This window comes from Oryzias melastigma, linkage group LG10 (genome assembly GCF_002922805.2).
Source record: "Oryzias melastigma strain HK-1 linkage group LG10, ASM292280v2, whole genome shotgun sequence".
In the NCBI taxonomy this organism is placed as follows: Eukaryota; Metazoa; Chordata; class Actinopteri; order Beloniformes; family Adrianichthyidae; genus Oryzias; species Oryzias melastigma.
Window position 1 is genome coordinate 13,514,645 of NC_050521.1, and position 21,236 is coordinate 13,535,880.

Consider the following 21,236-nt stretch of genomic DNA (forward strand, 5'->3'; position numbering starts at 1 on the left):
TGATGCATCGTAAATGAGGGTGAGCTCGGATTCTTGGACTCAGTGGTACAAACCTGTCTGATGTCGTTTTTGGAGGAAGATTCCAGCATGTGGGAGGCATGTCGGCGTAACTAGCGATGGCAGATAACAGGGTTTTGTCAGTGACCCACCCTTGGGCAGAGAAATAAAACATGCACTGCCACACACACACTCACCATCTGTCAGACTGTGCATGTCGAGATAAGGCAGTGAATGCCCTCTCCGCAGTCAGACTGTTTTCCTGCTGAATTGTAAAGAGGGACACATCAGTCTGGCTCTTGCTTATCTCCGCTCTCTCATCATCTCAATCCATCTCTTTTACTCACTCTTCCCTCCCACACAGCTTTTCTTGACTTCTGATTCTGTCTGTTATGCACCCATTTCAATTTCTTAAAGTGTTTTTTTTTTTTTTTTTAATTCTTCAGTTTTCCTCTCCTGGAGTCTCCTACTCCTCTTCCTCCTTCTTTTTTCGTATTTCCCTGTGCAACAGTATGCAACTCCTTGATCCCTGCCAGACAGACACACACAGATGGAGCAACTGATACAAACTGGAGGAAGAGGGACCAGAAAGAGACGGAAGCAAAGGCATAAAGAGGCACAGAGGAATTGGTGAAATGATGGTAGTAGGAACACAATGAGGAGGAGGGAGAGGGCGGGAGGGGAGAAAGAGATAGAAGGCATGTAAAGTAGACGGCTTCAGTGACAGCGCAGACAAAGGTAGCTCCAGAGAGCGCTCATGCCGTCCATTTCATTCACACACACACTCTCGCTTTCTCACTCACACACCCCCAAGCAGGAGCAGCCGAGCCGTGTGGGTGTGAGGCTGCATGAGAAGTGAAATCTGTACTTCTACACATGCAGCCGGCTGACAGACCAACTTCATCCAAAACTACGCGCACACTTCCAGCACTATCAAGGTGTGCACCCTACCTGCAGCACACACACACACACTGCAGCCAGCATGGGTCTTGTGATGGGAACCTTTTCCGTACAGACCAAGCCAGTGACCTACCACAAAGGTAAGAAATAATTACCCAAACTGATCCTTTAATTGACTTTATTTATTTAGCAAACTGTTTGTGATTTTGTGTGCATGCAGTCGTTCAAAACTCTAGGAAGTCACGCATGTTTACTCACAGTGTATCGTAAAAGAAATGCATCATGGGAGTGAACCAAATTATGCTGAACAAGTTAGTAGTAAAAATGAAGGTTGGAGATTTTTTATGATGCAATTCCAAGGCCACCTGTCATCCGCGTGAGCCGAGGAGTTAGGCATATTTGCTTGTGTGTGTGGATCTGTGCCCCTGAGCATGTCTATAATAGGTAATGGTATTCATCCCTGCCTGCTCTTTATACCAGCTCCCTTATTGTATATCCTGCTGTTGCTTGACACATATTTGGATTTTTACTTACAGATACTCTCAACAGCTTAACATTACTGCCAAAATATGATGCTGAGCGATGGTTCTGTGTGTTTTTTGTGGATGCTGTGGTTGAGTAGTCTGTGAATAAAGGTGGTGCATTTTGGCAGCCTTTGGCCGTCGGTTTACTTTAAGTTCCATCTGTGGGGGAGAAGGAACCCAGTAAAAACCTGCAAGAAACAATCAAGATCATGCTCCATCATTTGCTTTAAGTGAAAAGAGAAAATCCCTGCATGCATAATTAGACCATTAAGCACAGTGAGATCATGTAAAACGAGCTGCATATGGTGTGACACAAACTGTGGAGGCAATATAAGTAGTGTAGATCACATGCAATGAATGTTAAGTAAGTCCCTCAGGAAAATGCCTCTCAGCTGTCCATATTTTCACTGCTGTAACCATCAAACAGTGCGGCGCAGAACAAATAGCTGTGAAAACACTTTAGTGACCCCGTAAACACTTCCACAGCATATATAGCCTCCTGCGTGGGGTGTTTTCTTTCTTTCCTGACCTGCAGGGCGGCAGCTCTCAGCAGGCATTTCAGATGTTTACTGATCAGACACTTGAGGAAGGATTTTAAGGTGGCTGTCTTCTCTTAAACGCCACGACGCACATCACAAACTCCAAAGTGTCTTCCTCCCTTTGCAGAACAGCTCATTCACCAGTCGCTGAAGTGATATGTGAGGGAAGGGGCAGATAAGGGAAAGAGGCAGGAAAATTGAGAAAAACTGTGAGAAGAAGTGACTCTCGGGGGGAGACTGTTTCACCATCTGCTGCAGTGTTATCAAAAGTGACCCATGCAAGCAGGCAGGAGTCATTTCTTCATGGAAGTGCGGCTGATTTGGAGTTCTTTTTTGTGACATGATGCAGAAAAAAGTGACTTGCTAAAAGGGTTATCTTTACTGACACTGCGCTGTAAATAATGAATAAAATAGTGGTGATGTGGAGTTAAAGACCCACTCCATGTTTTAGCTTGTTCTTGTAGCATTTAAGGAAATTAAGCTAAAAATTGCATTTTTGAGTATTTCTTTATTCAAATTGTCATAAATCAGGAGCAGATGAAAAAATGCTGTTTGAAAAATCGTGTATTTGTGCTGCAGAAAATACACAGAGTGGGCCACAAGCTCCCTCCATTCCGGTTCATCCACTGGTAGACGACTATATCCATGTGCGTCTTTGTTTTCCTCATCTGAGCTGGAATTTTTTTCAACAGCTGGATGATGGGGAAATGGGCAGGCTTACTCCATGCCAATGTCTCGCCCACAACTTATTAGTAAATTACTAATGAACTACTATCACTCTGCAAGAACTACATTCTAGAAAACAACTACGATTTTTTTTTTTTTTTGCCAAAAAAATGGCATATTATAAAGAACACTCAAAATGCTTAAAAAATAGATCAAGAGATGATTGGAGTGGGATTTCAGTGCTTGTTTCTTAGGGAAAATCCCTTGGTACCATGTGTGTGCTTTTTCAAGTATATATATATATATATATTACAATTGAGATAGACAAGGCAAACACGTGTTAAAAAAGCTCAAACCTCAGTTACTCTTCTCCATCTATGCCTGTCATTTCCACCATTTCATCCAAAGAAAAAGGTAAAAAGTCTGACAAAATTTTAAAAATGTTAAAAAATCCTAGCAGATCTGAAACTGTTAGAGACCCACTTAACATTCAGAAACATTGCCCTTTTTAATAATTCATTATTTAACTGTTTAAGAGCTAAGATTGTGTGTATATTTCCAGATTGGAAAGAGAAATAGGTGAACTGTTCTGTATAGAATCACAACACCACACTATTATTACAAAAGGTTCCCTCAGCTCTTGCGAAGGAGAGTACCTCAGCACAGATTTATGTTACTCTGGCAGGTCTTTCTGATCTTAAAAACCCCAAAGCCTCTTTTCTATCCTAAAAGTTGAAATGAGGATTCACCCCACATCTTCAGTTAAAGCGTTACTGAAGTTCAAACTGAGCATCAGAATAGCACGCCACTGGTGCCAGATGGGTCGGTCTGAGTTCTTCAAAAGCAGTTGGCCCAATGGGGTTTTGATGCTGAACCATCTTCAGTGTTTACAGAATAGTCTAGCGGAAGGAAAATGTCAAGTTGTGTTGTTGCAAATATCTGATGTCAGAGCAGTGCTGCATGATTGAAGGGCAACAGTGACTCAAATGAATACTTGTTAAGGACAAAGCACTCTCAGAACACATCAAACCTTGAAGGAGATGGACCACAGCCTCAGAACACCACATTGGGGATGGGGGCTGTTGGGGCCACTAAATGCTTTAGAGTGCAGGACTAAATAGAGCTTAAAAATAAAATTCAGGGGCCATACTACTTTTTCTTTTTTTTTTTCTAAATGGCGGATATGACGTCACCGATTTCACAAAGTGAAAATCTAACCAATACGAACATTTTACTGCATCTATTTGTGACTCCACTGTGTTTTGATGATCAAATTGTGAATGGTTTATTTAAAAAAGTTACATTTTAACACATTTTTTTCTTGCAAAAATTGTTCAAACGGAATGCATTGTGGTCTAGATTAGCTAATGTAGAGAGCATTGATGCACACTGTTTTTTTACAAAGACTTCAGGGGAATTTCTCTGGGACTTGATCTTGGAATTGTAGATTGGAACAGCACTACAAAATGGTGAACACACTCTATAGTGCACTAATTAGTGAGTAGGGAAGGAATTCTGACATAGCCCAAGCTTCTTCCAGGTGTAGATGGCGGACATACTGTGCACTAGTGTAGCTACAGTCACATTAGCATCACACGCCCTGTGCTAATGTAGCTTTAAGGATTAGTCTGTTTCAAAGAAAAAAGTGGACATTATGAGTAAATCCAATAATTATTGATGAAGCACAAACCTAGGACATTTAGAGCACTTTAGCATGTTTTTTTCTCTATTAAAGTAAAAAATGCAAATATTGTGAATATGAAAATAGCAAAGCAAATCTGTTTGACACAAATTTATTAACAACTTTCTACAGGAAAATACCAAAATCAATCCAGCTGTACACCGTAATGACTCAGTTTTCTAATTTTAAAAAAAGTGCATAATTACGTAAGATGATTTACAGTGAGACATTATTCTGCTTTTTATAGGACTCTCTGGCTTAAGTTGCAAGACAGACCGGCTCAGCAAGGCTTTGTGGATGGTTCTCTTTTAAAGTGTGCTCTTTTGATAAGCGAGGGACCGGTTGAGATTCTTTTTGGCTCATAAAACAGCAATGCAATCTGGTTAAAAGTGTGCGAGTGAAAATAACAGCAGTAACCCACTTCTGTTTATGGAGCTACAGTTTGAATTTAAAAGTCACAGTAGAAAGTAGAATAAAATGCCAGAACATGGGAACTAGAAATTCTCATGTGACTCATTTTAAATTGTGAAGATTTTTATTTTGCAGAGTATTCTAACACTGAATACCAGATTAGTGTCAAATGCATTAATTTAGCATCATCTGAGCTGTTGATTTTACATTTGATATCAACAGACAACCACTTTTGACACAAAAACAGTACAACCAAGCAAGCTGTCAGCTTGTGACTGGATTTTTTTTTTTTTTTTTTTACCAAAAAACAAAATGAAATTACTTAAAATTGTTTCTAAATTTCATCTAAAGTTTTCACTTTTTTTGTCTCTGATACCTAAATGAAGCCAAACGGATGCCTTGGCCCAGATAAGTCACAGTTAGAGCGACAAGGCAGAGTTATTAGTCAACTACCCAACAGTTCATATTGCTGAAAGTTGGTGGTAAGGCATTTATCTGTAAGTCTCTCTTCCCCTGGGGCAGGAAAAAGACATTTGTCCGCTGTCTTTATAGAAACTACTCTGCTTCTATGAAATATTTCCCGGTGGTCATAAACTAAAAAAGCCTGCAGCTTTCAGACAAGTTCGTCTCCCTGTGTGTTCGCTCCATTTATTTTGGCTTCTGCTTCCTTTCTTCGATTACACCATAAAAAAAGTAAAATGTGACTTTCTTTCTGATGCTTTGGTTTCTTTTTTAAATGTTTTTTTCACCTCTACTCTACCCTTCAAAATGAACAGTTTCAACGGAGGGCTTTTGTTTGTACTAGATTAATTATCTCTTTTGAGTTGTAAAGAAAAAAAAAACATCTTTAGTCTATAGTAAGTAAGATTTAAGACTTAATCATAAAATATACAAATAAAATCCTACTGTAAGATGTAATGGATTCCAGCCTGGTCGTAGCCCAGAGTGAGTCAGCTCCAATTACACAACTGTTTGAAGTCATTTTGAATTTCAGGTTGGGGTCAGCACTTGTGTATGCCTCAGAGAAAGAATGCATTTGGCTCAGGATTTCCATCTTCTGCGGGGCTGAAAAGATAAAACGAGAAAATTCCTGTTTCTTTGATAAACCTTACAGTTTCCTCACTTCCCCCTTATCCCACACATCAAAAGAAATACACCAAACAGGCAGATTAGGACTGTAAAACTGCTTTATTAGGCAACTGCTGACATGAAACAGGTTCCTGGGTAATTGTGTGCCAGAAGGACGTGTGTGACATGCATCAGCGTGTAATGTTGAGATTTAAATTCCGTTACCTCAAATCTGCCTTCCACTATCATTTGAACCCCGGAGATGTTCACAGCAAGCAGAAATTCTCTTTTCAAATTAAAGTCAATATCACTGCTTTATCAGTCGGTGTTGCAAACTAATCCTACTTTCAGGCATTTAATCAAATTGAGGTATACCTATGCACATCCCATTAAAAAAATAAATATTTGCATAATATTTGCATGAAAGGGATTGTCTCCTTTTGTCAAGGACGAAAAACATTGTCCTTGCGATCTATCTCCATAGACGGTTCATCTGTGTGCACACCCTCAGGCGTTTGGAACGCTGGAGCCCAAGTGTAAAATGCCGGTGATGAATATGGATAGCTACCTAGCTCTGGCTAAATGATGCAGCCTGCACCCATAGTTATGACAACAGCACATCACGGAAGCAAATTCATCTGACAGCTAAAATGACATTCATGTTGACAAAACATGCGTTTGTGCAGCAATGCAACCCAGAAAGAAAGCTGCAGTTTATTTTAATTTGGGTCAAATTGTTCCTTCTTTGGATGTCAGTTGGGAAAAATTAGTCAAGAATTCAGCAATGAGCATTCCTGTTAGTTACTCTAATTATCCAAGTCAGAGGGGCTGCATGTATTAAAATTTTTATGAACACTTCAATAGACGTAATTATGAATTCATGTTTTGAGTTTCTCAGGATTTCAACACAGGCATGTTTAAAACAACTTTTCTTTTTTGGTTTATAAAACTGGTTTGCACTGACCTGAATAATTTGTTTTTAAACTTCACATGCTTATCATAAAAATATTCACAACAAACAAGTAATTTGTGAATCAGTGTTGGATGTTTTTTTTGTTTGTTTTATGGTTGCATCTGGCTACACTCTCCTGTGCCACCAATTTGCAACTGCTGATCTCTTTTAGATTGCAATGCCTAACATGTAATCAATTTGAGTATACCTTATTCCAATCTGTATATTTTCTTTTCTTTTCTAAAAAAAAAAAAAAAGGTGATCTGGTTGGTATTTTTTTTTACTCTTCTAGCTCACCATCAGTCATGCTGCATCCCTGTCCTGAACATTAAACTTCTCCATCACTTCCTCATCACCTTTGTTTGCTTCACTCACATGTCCGCTAAAGTCAGCCTCAGTCATCAGTCTTTCCTCTCTTGGGAAACCCTGGATCACCTTATCACATCTCCTTCCAGGATTTATCCTTCTCCTCAGGCTCACATCCTCCCTGAGGGGAATGCTCACTGTCAACATTCACCATCAACTTCCATCTTCAGACTCATTGCCCTATCTGAGATTCTCTTCACCTCCAGAACATTCTTAGCTAATGTCTTCTTCAGGATCATTCCTTCTCAGCTCCCTTTTCTACATATACCACAACAGAACAGCTTTAACCTGCTCCCAGTCTATGAGCCTCGGCCCCTAGTCATCTGGTTTCTTGAATACACAAGTCCATCTTTCTTTTTTCCGTCATGCAAGCCAGAGCTGTGGTTTTTCCTATCAAAGTCCAAACATTCAAATTTATGAATCTAGGTCCTACACTTCTGTCTCTCTCGTCCAAAGAACACGACTTTCTCCTTTCCTTCTTTGACCAATGGAAGTCCAATTTCTGTCAGCACCCTGTAGGTCAAAGACCAATCCGGTGTGGAGATTCTGTTGGAGTCATATGGTGGATTTGACTTGATTTTACATCTGGTGCTCTCCCTGACACAACTCTCCATGTTTACCCAGACTTGGGACTGATACACTAAAGTACTGGATGGTGGAGGGGATGCTGGTGTTCCTGCTAGACCCCAAGTGTAGACATTAGATGGGCTTGGGAGGACGTCATACACCAATTGGATCAAGAACTTTAGTCGAGCTGATTCTGACCTCCATAGTTCTGACTAAGTGATCTTCCGGGCCACTGCACCATCCCAGTTTGCCCAGGCACCTTGTTGATGCATGGCTACTGTCCTGCTTTGACATTCCTCCTCTACCTCTGCACGTACAGCTCTCTGCACCATCTGGCATCTCTCCAGACCCAGAGCTTTGTCATAAAGAGGTCTTGTGTAGCTACAGAGACCCGCACATCCAAGTGCCACAGAACCTACTAGAACACTATATTTAAGCCTTGCTTCAGCTTTGCTGACTGCAACTTGTGCCTGCCACTTCCTACCTGTTCTGACTTTTATGCCTTAAGATTTCTTATGTTGACAATATTAATTCCAAAGTGAAGTCCATTTGTTTTACCTTATAAATGCACATTAGCCTCATAATCTGCACTTTAAGCCTGCTTGTCTCTATTACTTTGTGTTTCATCGGCTATGTATTCATTTTTAGCTGGACATTTCTGACAGCAGCTGACAACATACTTTAGATGCATAATTGCAACCTGACAGTTCTTAAGTAAATTAGCTAATTCTAATTACTATGCTGTTTTTATTGAGCTCCATCCTTTGGCCGTCCTCCTATTTCTTTGTCTGAAAGCCTAGTTGTAAGCTCATCTCCAGAGTGCTTTATTCACTCATTTTCTTGCAGAATCAGAAAAAGATCCATTTAAAAATGTTGTTGGCCATGGTTTCACAGTTATCTTGTCATTGCCATTGGGATCTGTCCACTGTCTGTTCAGGAGATCAGAGTTGTATTCTGCTTCACAAATACTGTAATTTGATGGGTATTCCTGCATTTCTATACTTTTAGAGATATTCTCACGTGCAAAAAGGAATGAAAAACGAATAAAAGGAGTAAACAAAAAAATTAAAGGAAATTTTCAGACTTATTTAACATCATCTCTCTAAATTGATCCTTGTGATATGAATAAAGTTCAATTCAATTAAAGAGAGGGCAGGTGCGTCATTAAAATAGAACGCACAATTGCTTTGTGCGTGTTAATTGTATTGTAAGTGTTTGTAAGAATAATTTGAGATACACATACTTATGACGTATTTGTGATGCTGTTGAACAGTCCCATTACACCACACTGTTGTCATTAGTGGTGCGTGTACTGGCTCCTCACTAACCAAACACTGCCCGTACGGAGTGTGCAGATGATGCCTAAGTTCCCTTAAGATGGCCGTACACACAAACACTCTGTTTAATTTCTTAATTTCTAACAGTCAGGCTGCAGGCATGGAGCGTGGCATGGGGCCCATAAGAAGAGCACAAGGATATTTTTTTTTTCCATTGTACAGCACTAACGGGCCTCTTGTGCAAAGTTTGAGAGGTTAAAAAAAAAAAACACATACAGCATTCCTGCTTTACTTTTACCCTTACATGCTATAAAAGGTTTATCTACAACTTGTCTCCAGCAGCAAACCATGGCATACCCTGCACAGACTGGGCCATTTTCCACCCGCTTCAGCCTGTTCCCACCTGTAAGCGCAGTTGTGCTTTTTTCCTAGAGTTTCTGGATTTATAGTTAACCTGAAAATGAACAAGTAAAAATATTGAATGGTTGAATGTAAACATTATTGCAGTAAATAATTAAAAACAAAGCACAAAAATACTCGTGTACTCCAATAGATCTAGAGAAAGTCGATCCACTCTAAATTTGTCTCTTCTGTTCAATCATTTATATTTGGGTTTCACAAACACAAGCAGCTTTTACATGCAAACTGTTTGACAGTGAAGATGACATACGTGCTGGTTTGTGCTGCACTGATAACTGAGCGGTTCATAAATCTTCCACTGATGCAGTCCCAATCTGGTTGCATAAAGAATGGCATCTGCCATAAAACTTCATGTTAAATCCCTGTGCATCATTGGTCTGACAGTCCCTAAACACTTGTAAAAACATATAATGTTAAAAACAAATTAAAATTTGCATGTATTCTAATAATATAAAGAGATGGTAGCATTTTTATGAACTGCAATCCAAAGCTTTAAAAGCTGCATCGATTAATACAAATACCACAGAAATATTTGTTGCTGATTTATTTTTTTTAATACTTTAGTTTGAACGTTGTGAGTCAGTCAGGGTTTTAGTTAAAGACACTCTTCAATGAAAATTGCGCTCTTTTAGTGTTTTCAATATGTTGTTTTTCTCATGACGGAGGACATATTAAATATAAAAATATTTCTTTATCCAAATTGTGATAGATAAGGACCAGATAAAAACCTGCCGTTTAAAAATATTTCAGCAAATAAAATGGACTGGCTAAACCCTTCCTGCTACGCTTCATCCTGATGCATCCACTTGCAGACAAATAGATCCATTAACGTCTTTGTTTCTTACCATCTGACTCAAAACTGTACGACTGGATAACTTTGGTATTGCTAGCCGTTTTTGTTGCACCGCTAATGTTAGCTTGGGGTTTTAAGGGGCTGTAAGCTAGCAGGAGAGAGTGTAAACAAAGAGATGATGGGAAATTAAGTGGATGGTTACTGCAGAAAATGTCTTTAAAAACGACGCAATTTAGGCTAAAAACAGCATAACTCTAATTAAAATTCTACTGTAAACGCTTCTACAATAGATCAAAATATAGTCGGAGTGAGACTTTAAAGCAGCTGCAGTGTTGCTTATTATCATTTCATTCTACATTCCTTCATTAATGTCTCGCATTCAACTTTCTCTCACAGAAACTTAGCAATTCTTACACTTTATATAACATTTTCCCCCACAAATTACCCTCATGCTTCTTATTTTCTCATGCCGCTTCATCTTTTGTAGTTTCATTCTTTCCAAGCATATGACAGATGGATCTGTAGCTGCACTCCTTTAATTAAGCCATTTATGGTTAAAGCAGAAAAGTGATACAGTGTGGACGTCAATCCTTACATAAGATCTCACAAAGCATCTGTTTCCAATGTAGTTAAAACTAATAAATATTAATATCCATTTTTTTAAGTACATATTTTAACCTGTCAGCAATGTTGCCCCCAAAAAGGAATTCCTGTGTACTGACAAGAATATATACTATCAGGTACATTTGTGTTTTATAAATGCCAAGATTTTATTCTTTAAAGGGGAAAGACTAGGGTGTAATGCCTCCGGTTTAATTTGAATCTGCACTTTTAACTTTTCATAGCAGATTCTCTAAATCACCAGCCCTGCGCCCAAATCTTAATTATCATCCTTGGATGTGGATTTTCCTCCAGTCTGTTCGCCTCGGTGGCTTTGTTCTTCCATCCAGTTTGCTGATGAGGAGGTGTCCTGCTTGCTCTTCCCCTGCATTTTCTTTCTTGCAGTGTACCACTCGCCCACTCTCCTGGCTCTTACCCACTTTTTTCTCTCATCCTCGCTCCCTCCATCGCACTCTAATCTCCCGCTGGAAGCCTTTCTGGTGTATTTCCTCCTCCTCCTCCTCCTCCACCCTTTGCAGCCAAATGTGTTCCCATCTCCACCTTTACAGCTTTCTCATTCCTTTTTAGCTACAAGGCAGCGGTGGAAATACAGCGTTTTAAAAAGATCGTTCTACACTGTGGTGCCACTTGTTTTGCTTCCTCCTCTCTTATGTGTAATCTCATCTCTTTCTGCTTTTAACGTGTGACAGAGGTCATGTAAAACAGTCATTCACTCACATCCCTGCAGGGAATTTTCAGTTGTCAGTCCCAATATTCTAAAAAGACAAGAACAGAAATCCTCTTCTGTGCTTTACAGTTATTGAAATGGTGGAGAAAGATGAGAGGGGAACAAAAACAGGAACACTACACTGATATGAGCGCAGAGACTTTGCAGGGAAAGATGAAAGGATATTTGGCGTAGGTTGCATGTTTGAAGACACGGTTATGGAATGACGGGTAGATGAGGGTAAAGAAAGGGCAGAAGTGAGCTGCAAATAGACAAAGTTCGACACTGTATATCCATGAAGTCACTGAGCTGTGTGTCTAAGGACGAGGCATCTCGTTGTTTGGAAGCCACTGGCATCCACAGGCATCTCAGCCTGTGATTAAGCGCTCTCTCTGCCCTGTTGGTGAATGTACAAAATTTGAATGTGTCGATCCATGTGCTTCTCTCCCTGTGTAAGTGTGTAGGCAGGGTGGAGAGATGACTCCCTACTGCTGTCCATTCTGTCTCCCTAGCTGTTGTGAGAAAAAAAAACATCCGAGAGCTCATGAGCACGTTTTCGCAGGAGCAGACTGCACATATTTAACGTGCCAAACTCCATCTTTTCTGCTGATGCTTTCCGTATGGTGTCCCAACAATTACACTTTGTTCATTGTTCGCAGTTGTTGGCTGACAGAAAGTGCTCCTTTGGTGGAGTGGTTGCCACATTTACAGACGGGCGGCGGTTGCAAACAGATGGTTATTTGGGAAAAAGGCACAAAGTTTATGGAAGCGAAACCAAAGGATTAAAAGCCTCAAATATCCTTTAATGTAACACATAAAACTATAGAGTCACTGTGATGGACATTTAACACTTTAACACCAGAGCTCCAGTGTTTATATTCTTTGATTTGTTGCATTGTTTTCATTTTTAACACAATCAACGTGCTGCTTTTCTCCTTCAGAATCAGCTAGAATTATGGTGATCGTGTTAACAGTTGAACATTTACAGTATGCTAAAGATTTTGTGTTTAAGCGTCACCAGCGTTGCCGACTCAAAATATTCACACTACATGAGCAGGGAGGGGGTTCCTCTTCTGTTCGTTTTCCCACTGTTTACTACCACATGTCTACATACAGCTGGAATACGCTTACCATGGAATGTTGGTTTGGTGCAGATCTGGTTAATCTTGCTCCAGACCTTTTCTTTCAAAGCTCTAAAATTCGGAAAACTTGGTGTCATATAATTTTGGCCAAGCATAAAACACAATTATTAATTTCTCCTCCATGATCAATTTTCAAAAGGAGTCGTCATCCATATGTCAATACAAAATCCAAGTTCAAATGGTTTAAGTTGCGTGAGTTCAATGGCCACACGTTTTATGTTGAGTCGGAAAATGGTCTTAAAAATGTGCTTAAACATGAGAGTTTACATGTGTGTGTATGCACTTATCATTGAAAGTGGCCATTTGAATGTGTGTCTAAATGTAGCCACACACATGTAGAATATTCTCTAAGTACATTTGTAATTTTTTTATATTTTATTGTGATTCCTTGAAAGTTTATTTAGAGAAGTTTTTTTATTTCATGATACATGATGTCTGAATTAAAAGTTTTCTTCATCACAGCCAAACATGTTTGCTTCTCCTATTCTGCTCCATCACAGGAAATGTGGTGATTCTGGGAAATATGACAAGACACGTGTGTTGCTTTGATCTTCGCGATTCTTCACACACATTATAATTTAGACGATTCAGCATGGTGCCAGTTTCGCCCTGATTCACGGACGGTTTGTTTGAGTTATTTGTTCAGGTGGAAAGGTGGTGGAAATATAGAGAGCGATGGGAAAGGGAAAGAGGGAGGAGGCAGGGTATGAGCCTTGATGAAAAAACAAAGAATGGGGAGGGAGGGGAGTCGTCGAGTGGAGGGGTGTGGGGAGAAAAGAGGCAGAGAGAGATAGGGAGGGAGGGAGAAAGGAAGGAGGAGCTCTGGAAAAAAAAAATATAGTGAGAAAGCATGAAAGGGAGAATGAACGAGAGAGAGTTTCTGGCGAGAGCAGCCATTGACAGAAAGAAGAAGAGGATGAGAGGAGGAAAGAGGGCAGAGGAGAGTGTGTGCACGTTCTAGTCGTCCTTGCACGTGACGTAGACAGACAGACTTCAGCATCCAGACACACTTGTTTCCACGACGACAGTGGCAACATGGGGGCTGTGGTGGGCACGCTGACATTGCAGACCAAGCAGAGGAGGCCATCCAGGGGTGAGGGAACGCTCACACACACAAACACACAGCGATAAACACCATGCGTTCACCACATGCATGCCTACGTATGCGCAGACTGAAACTTATGTGTTTCGAGTGGTACTAGAAGTACAGAGAATGCATGCAAGCTGTTTCATAAAATTAAAAAAATTAAAAAAAATGTGGTTAAAGACAAAACAACCAACAGGTGTTTCCTAAGCAGTAAAAGTGCATGTTTGTTACATCACAAAGTTGTAGCACAGAAATTCATTTGTTGATGTTTTTTTTTTTTTTTTTTTTAAAGAAAGTGACAGACATCTCCTTCATATCCATGTCTGCGTGAGTCTGTACACGTGCCTGCCATCTTTGAATCCCAGTCCCCGTAGATACACAGAAACAGGGCTGTGTGTGTGTGGCACTCTGTCTGTCTGTCTGTCTGTCTGGCCGAGCGTGCAGACGTAAGCGTGGTAAACACACACATGTTGAAGGTATTTGTCACTCTGCTCACACACTGGTTTTTCTGTCTTGCTGTTACCTTGGAAGCATGGTAGCCATGGCAACAAAAGATGTCGGATTTAGGGTGGGAGGGGTCGGTGGGAGTTTTGATGAGATCGGGGTATTCCTAAGTAAGTCAAAGCAAAACATGGAGGAGACAGACCGAGGAGTGGACAGGCGTGGATGGAGGAGTGACGGAGCCATGTTCCGTTTGGGAGGACCTGTTGCTTGTGGGGATTTTCTTCCTGCTTCAATGTGAACCCTAATTATAAAAATGAGTGAAGTAGCTACTTAACTGAAGGGGTGCATTAAGCTGAAGAACAGTGTGAAAACATTCGCTATTAATAGTGAGCTGTCACTTTCGTCTTGAGGCTGAGTGTTGTCAGCTTTCAGTCTAAATGAGACCATACCGGGAGAACATATTTCTCATTCTTTAAAAATAAGCTTATTTTTTCCTCCTATGAGCTCCTCAGTTCACTAGAGGCACTGAGTAAACAAGGTGTTCCCATTCAACATAAAGAGGGTTTCATGGATGACTACACGATTCATTTTCAGACTTACAATTGTCCCGTGATACAATGGGCGGAATGGAGCAAAGCTTGAGCCGTTGGTGGCGATTGTTTGGGATTCTGATGTTGTGTCAGGCTCTCCTCCGTTGCATTAGCTGCATGCTGGATTAGGGCGGCTGTAAGTGTAAGCAGTATTTCTGCAGCGTTGCTGATAACTTGCTGCCGCTGACAGAGATACAGTGCTCGGCTGTAATATTTTGGAGATTAAATTCCTACACAACTGATCCTCAGAGGCACGGAAAGGAAGATGGTCCGCCCCTTCTCTTAACATCTTCCGTCCATGACAGCCCTCTAGTTTTCTTCTACTTGTTGATTTATTTCTGTATCAGCCTCCACTCTTGTCTGGAAACAGACATGAGTGGCGGAGGGGGCCTCCACCTCCACCGCCACTCCCTGATGAATTTTTCGCCTCTTCCTCTGCCTTCCTCGCTTAAGTCCTTACAGCCATGTTGTTTCCATCCTTACTTCCCCTCTTTTTCTTATCTGTCACTCCGCTTTCCTCCCTCAGCTTCTTTAAAGTCTTCAACACTTTTTTCCATCTGCTCTACTCTCCAGTGTTTCTTTCTCTTCTGCCTCTGGCTTTTCTCCGCCACCCCTCCTCCCCGTCTCTTCTTCACGCTTGTTTTTTTCCTTCATCTTACTTCCTCCACTTTCTCCTTCACATGTTGCCCCCTGTGTCTGCTCCCGGAGGCCTCTTCACAACGACACCTCTCTTCTCGTTCTTTGAAGCCCCTGGTTCTTTCGCTCATTGACTGCTTTTATCTGTCATCAGCATCCAAAAGTGTGTTCTCCAATTTGTGTGTCGTGCAGATTCGAGACATATATTTACTCATGAATCTGTGTTGGTACGCTGCTCTGTGAATACATAAGCAGTGCTCGAGTCTCAAACATCACACATACTAACACCCAGCAGTGCTAAGAAATGCTCTTTATTTATCCTCCACAGGCTGTGGATGTGTTATACACAAAAATCACTCTTCTTCAGAGACTTGAAACAATGTGTTCTGATTTCTGGATGAGTGTTAGTGACTTCACCTGAAGGCCACTGATGAACTGATCACTGCCTTTGACTTCATATGCGTTTTTTTTTCTTTTTGTGGCATTGGTGAGACACAAAGAAAGAAATTAAGATCAGAAACTGCACTTCTAAGTATTTCTTTCTTCAAATTTCTGTGAATCAGGAGCAGATGAAAAAAATGCACTTTGAAAAAAAATGTGTTCATACTCTGCTCCATTCCGATGCATCCACTTGTAGACGACTAGATCCATTTATGTCTTTGTTATCTTTGTCCGAGCTGGTATCTTGCTCAAAACTGTTCAACTGGATAGCTGCAGTATAGCTCACTATTTTTGTTGCACCCGTTGGGGGTGTAAGAGGCTGTAAACTAGTAGGATAGTGTGTCAACAGATGGATGATGGGAAAGGGAGTGGCTTGCTCTGAGCCCGCCCACAACTCTGAGTCAAATTTCTGATAATCTACTGCTGTCTGCATAAACTATGTCCTAGAACAGTGTTTTTCAACCTTTTTTTTTTAAGCCAAGGTACACTTTTCCTTAAAGAAAAACTCTGTGGCACACCAGTATCTAAATATGTAAAACAAGAGAAACTCTATATTCTCTATTGAGGTACGGTCACCCAACAATCGTGTGACAATTTTTTGTAATAATTCAGGCAGAAAAGCTGGAAGTTGTTTTTCCAAAATGTTGTAATAAAAGCGTTTTGATCGTTTTCAATAATAGTGTTCAACTTAATTAGTTGAAAATTTGCTCAAGTAGTTGTTTTCCCCTTCATTTATTTATTAGTAACTTTATTAAATGCGATTTTATGTGACCTCAACAAAAAACAGTTACATATTATTTTTATATATATTTCTTTAAATGTTTGTGCCAGAGCAACTGTAATTTTCAAACAATATATGAATACAATATGCTTGTTTTTTACACACAAAAAAACATATTCATAATTATGTTCACTTGTAACAACACAAAAAGTAAACATTTTGAAGTTTTATCATTTTTTTATCTAGTCTTAATACAAAATGTAACTTAAACAAAAACAAAAAATATTTTTTGGTGAATAGTCGTTTTATTTTAATAGGATAGTGCAGAAGTGCTGTCACTTCAACCCAGTGCATTATGGGAGATGCAGTGCAAAAAACTGATGTTGATGATGGACAAACTCATGTCTCTGAGCTTCATTATTTTGTTCACTTTTTTCACTGTCTGACACTGGATCCCACGGAAAGCTACATCTCTAAACACGAGCTTTAGCTGTTATTTTTGTTGGAACTGTGAGACTTTATAAGCCAGGTCGCAACAAAAAAGTGAGGATGTTAACAATTTTTGATTGGTCAGACTGATGATTAAGCCTCCAAGAATGATTGGCGGAGACAGTTGAAGGGGTGGAATGCTTTTTTTTTTAAAAAAAAGCTAGCAGTGGCTAAGTCACAGGACCAATATTCTTAAAAAAAAGTCTTTATTGGAATCAAATAAACACAAATTAAAAAAGGATTTTAAGGTCTTTCATAATCCTAACTATTCAGTGTTTTATCAGAGCCAGTTTGGATGACCCCTCCCACCCCAAATATGATATCTTTTGCAGATAATCTGGTGGTAGAAAATGTTTTTAGATAAGTAAAAAAGAATAATTTCCCACGGCACACCTGAACATCTCTCACGGCACTAGTGTGCCACGGCTGTCCTAGAAAACAAAACAGTTTTTTTTTTTTAAATATTGGATAAAAGCAGTTATTATCATAAATAAAAGACCATTCGCGTGTTAAAATTGATCAAAAGATAATTAGAATGGGACTTTAAATGTTCAGAATATACCTAATTTATAACAAAAATGTATGTACTGTGGAAACTTTAAACTTTATTTAACATGCACACTTTTAAACTCGAGGCCAGTGAAGCAGCAGTTTTTCTCAAACAGAGAGCTGGAAGACAGGCCCCGCTCCAATGCTGCCAGGATGAGTTTAAGATAATTCAGATTATGCAAATTCCACTCTTGGGCAAGGATTACAAGACACAGTACGAAAAGGAAAAGCGGGAGTGTTGAGTGGTTCACTTGGGAGTTTGGCAGGGAAAAAAGGAGAAGATATGAAATTGAGACAGGAGGGAGGATTAAGCTGGAAACAGAAGAAGGGAAAATATGGTGAAGATGAAGAGGAGCGGTAAAATTACAGCTAGCACTGAAAACTGAGTTGATATATTAATCTACTAAAGATAAAACTACATGAGGAGAAGCTAAAAGAATTTTTTTCTGCCATCTGAACTAGCAGTAAGAAGAACTGTGAGGGAAAGAAAACAAAACATCTATTTAATTATCATTTTAGTATTGTGAAGATAAAAAAGAGTGCCACTGAATTTTCTATTAAGCATGATGAGTTATAAAGATTCTATTAGGAAAATCACTTTTAAAACAGCCATAAATATTGGAATATACATTAGAAATGCATGTTGAAGGCTCTCTGTTTTCAATTTCTTCCCCTCGCTATATTCAAATCCTATTTGCAATTAGGTTTTCCTAATGGTTTACTCTTTCTAATTTGCCTTTTCCATTAAGCCTTTGTGCAACAATTTGGGCCTTGAGCCATGAAAACAGACAAATAGTTTATTTCATCTCCTTTAATGCAAGCAGCTGTCACACTACAGTGAGCCACTCTCTTTTCAAAGGTAGAGTCAGTCTTCAGGATGCGAGTCTCAACATTCATCAGTCATGGAGCTGTTACTTCCAAGGAGCTGAGATGATTTGTTTAGCCTGAAACAGCTCAAGGCCTAAAGTGTCACACAAAAGCTAAATAAAAAGGCAAATTAGAGTTTAAAACTATTAGTTTCGGCTGCTAATGGTTTGCTGTGAAAAAAAAATGAAGGAGAAAAAAGAGAAAAGAAATTACTTTTTAAACGTCTAGTTCTTGTTATATTTACATTTTAATAAATTGTGATATATTTTTTTACTTTTTTAAAATAAATTAATTACTGAAGAAATTTTAAAATCACAAACAATAGATGTTTTATTTGAAATCAGTCTCTCTAAAGCTTCAGCAGCCAAAATGCTTTTGAATTTTGATTGCTTAATCATGGAAAAACTGTTAAATCTGTTTTAAATACAACAAAAAAAAAAGAAAGAACTGCTGCACAAATTTTAAATACACAGGCTTCTTTCTCTGTAGACTAAATAATCAACCAGCCTCCTGCATGAACGAACAAATATTTGTTTGTGTGCAAGAAGCCAACAGTTGTGCAATATCTACAACAATTTTCTTCTTTGTCTTTCGGCTGCTTCCTTTGCAGCAGGTCTGGCCAACCCTGGTCCTCAAGAGCCATAACCTTGTTTGTTTTCCAGCTCTTCCTGCAACTGATTGATGCTGAATATCTAGATGTCTTTGGATCACCTCAGTCAGCTGTTCAGCAGTAAACTCGGCAGGCAGGACTTGGAAACAGGAAGGGTTGTGGCTCTCTTGCCTCACAGCAAAACCATGGTTCAAACCCCACCTAAGACTTTCTGTGTGGAGTTTGCATGTTCTCCTTGTGCATGCACAGGTTCACTGCAGGGACTCCCACAGTCCAAAAACATGCAGCATGGGTTAACTGATTAATCTTATTTGTCCTTTGGTGTGAATGTGAGTGCGGGGCGGACCGTCAACAGCAGGAGCTGGGATTAATAGTAGCCCAATGATTCTGAATGATTCAAAAAACGAATGCTTTAAAAGCCTCTGGTTTCCTCATTTTAAAAGTTTTTGTTTTTTCAACATTGTTTCACATAACTCGTCCAAGAGAGTGTTTTATGCTGTGACTGTTGTTTGCTTTAGAAGATGCAAAAACATTTTTAATTTCAGACAGAATCTGTACCACTTTACTGACTTCTTTACATCTTTTATTCATTTTTGTTTTTGCCATAATAATTAATCTTAAATGTAATAACCCGGGGGGTGTTTGCTGGTGCCTCCAATTTATCTTCTCCTGCAAAGTTGAAACGGACCATTTCAGATCAGAGTGGAAATTAATTAAAGAGATTTTTGACTACACTGTCAAAAATGCCTTTTGCTTTATGATGATGCTAGGACAATATTTTCTAAACGTTAAAGACAATTTTAAGCTCATTTAAAGTAAATCAGGTCAAAGATGTTGTTCTCTCCACAGGGAAAGCCTAACTTTCTCTGAAGGCTCAATCAAGATCTCAATAGGATGCAGCTTCAAACCCAGTATCGATCATGTGGAGTGTGGACTGTCAAATCCGCCCATTTTAGATGCTGTCAAGCATCACATTAGTCATTTTGTGGAATATCTCTATCCATCATAAGAAACCAGGCACCCAGTCACGTTTCACCTGCACTTGTGCTTCCAAAGCACGTTGCAGCTCCATCTTGTGGCCAAATAAAAACAAATTTAACCTCTTAATAGAATAAACAAAAGGAGGAAGAACTGTATTAAAGCTAAACTGATTTGATTAGGCCTGTTAGTTATGAAATACATCACAATTTTAAAGCTGCTGTATATATATTTTTTTCTTTTACTAAGGACATTAATCACAAATTAGATTAGGAATTAATTAAATTAGGCAGATGATGCAGAAATATTCTGATAAATGATGCACACAAGTACGGCTGTCACATACTGTAAATCATGCTGGCACCATGACAAGGACAAAAGAGGTTTACTTTGACCAGCAACTCCAGGATTATTGTTCTTATCATCAAAACTGAAACTAAATAAGTACAGCTGCTCACTCGAATAACATATAAATACTTAATCAACCTCATCAAGTGACATTTACACAAATGAGCCTCTTATAAATATCTGGGAAATTAGATTACATGCTACTCTTCCCTAAATTAAATTGTCCTCAGCACCGCTGCTTAATTCCACAACGGTAAATAAAGCAGACTTGCAATTTACATCTCTGTGGGAAACCTCATGATGCAACGGAGCCCCCTGTAGTCTGTAGTGTAGGGGATGCACTGGAGTTTGCTTGGCAATCACAACTCTCTTTGTAGTAAAGCTGCGTGTGAGTGCCAGCACTGATAGCAAGAGGAAGAAAGGCAATTATTAGCTTTATTGCAATATCATTTTCCACGGCTGCTCTTCACATCTCCAATAAAAATCTGTTTTTATTCAGTAATCGTCAGTGCTGATAGAAGGTATTTATTTTATGATGGTGGACAGATGTGTCTCTATCCTCTTGTGAGCTATATTGCGGTACCAGGTTTTACTCTGTGCATATTCTAGAGTTACAGACTGTAGAGCATCCTTGCTTTTTTTTTTTTACATTTTTTTAAGCAGCAGAACTTATCCTTGCACAGTCATTTGGGTCCCAACAGGATGATAACGATAAAAAGCAGCTGTCAGAGTCTGAATGAAGCCAAAAATGTGTTGGCATAAATAAAAGTTCCTTATTGTAAAGGGAAGAAGTGGATCTGTTAATGGTCTGCTTGGCGTCTTCTGTTGAATTTATAGATCTGTGCA

At 39.4% G+C, this 21,236-nt stretch overlaps 1 protein-coding gene across 2 annotated transcripts in view; it reads left to right on the top strand.

Moving 5' to 3' along the window:
• Window positions 1–21,236, top strand: part of LOC112153420 (Kv channel-interacting protein 1) — a 27,861-nt gene continuing 6,625 nt past the window's right edge. Inside the window, exon 1 of one of the 2 annotated variants that reach the window (XM_024283630.2) lies at window positions 1–1,037. In XM_024283630.2, coding sequence (XP_024139398.1) covers window positions 980–1,037 — 58 coding nt within the window. In that variant the 5' untranslated portion in view covers window positions 1–979. Of the gene's footprint in view, window positions 1,038–13,351; window positions 13,724–21,236 lie in introns of those variants that run through there. The other variant, XM_024283629.2, reaches the window with a different exon arrangement.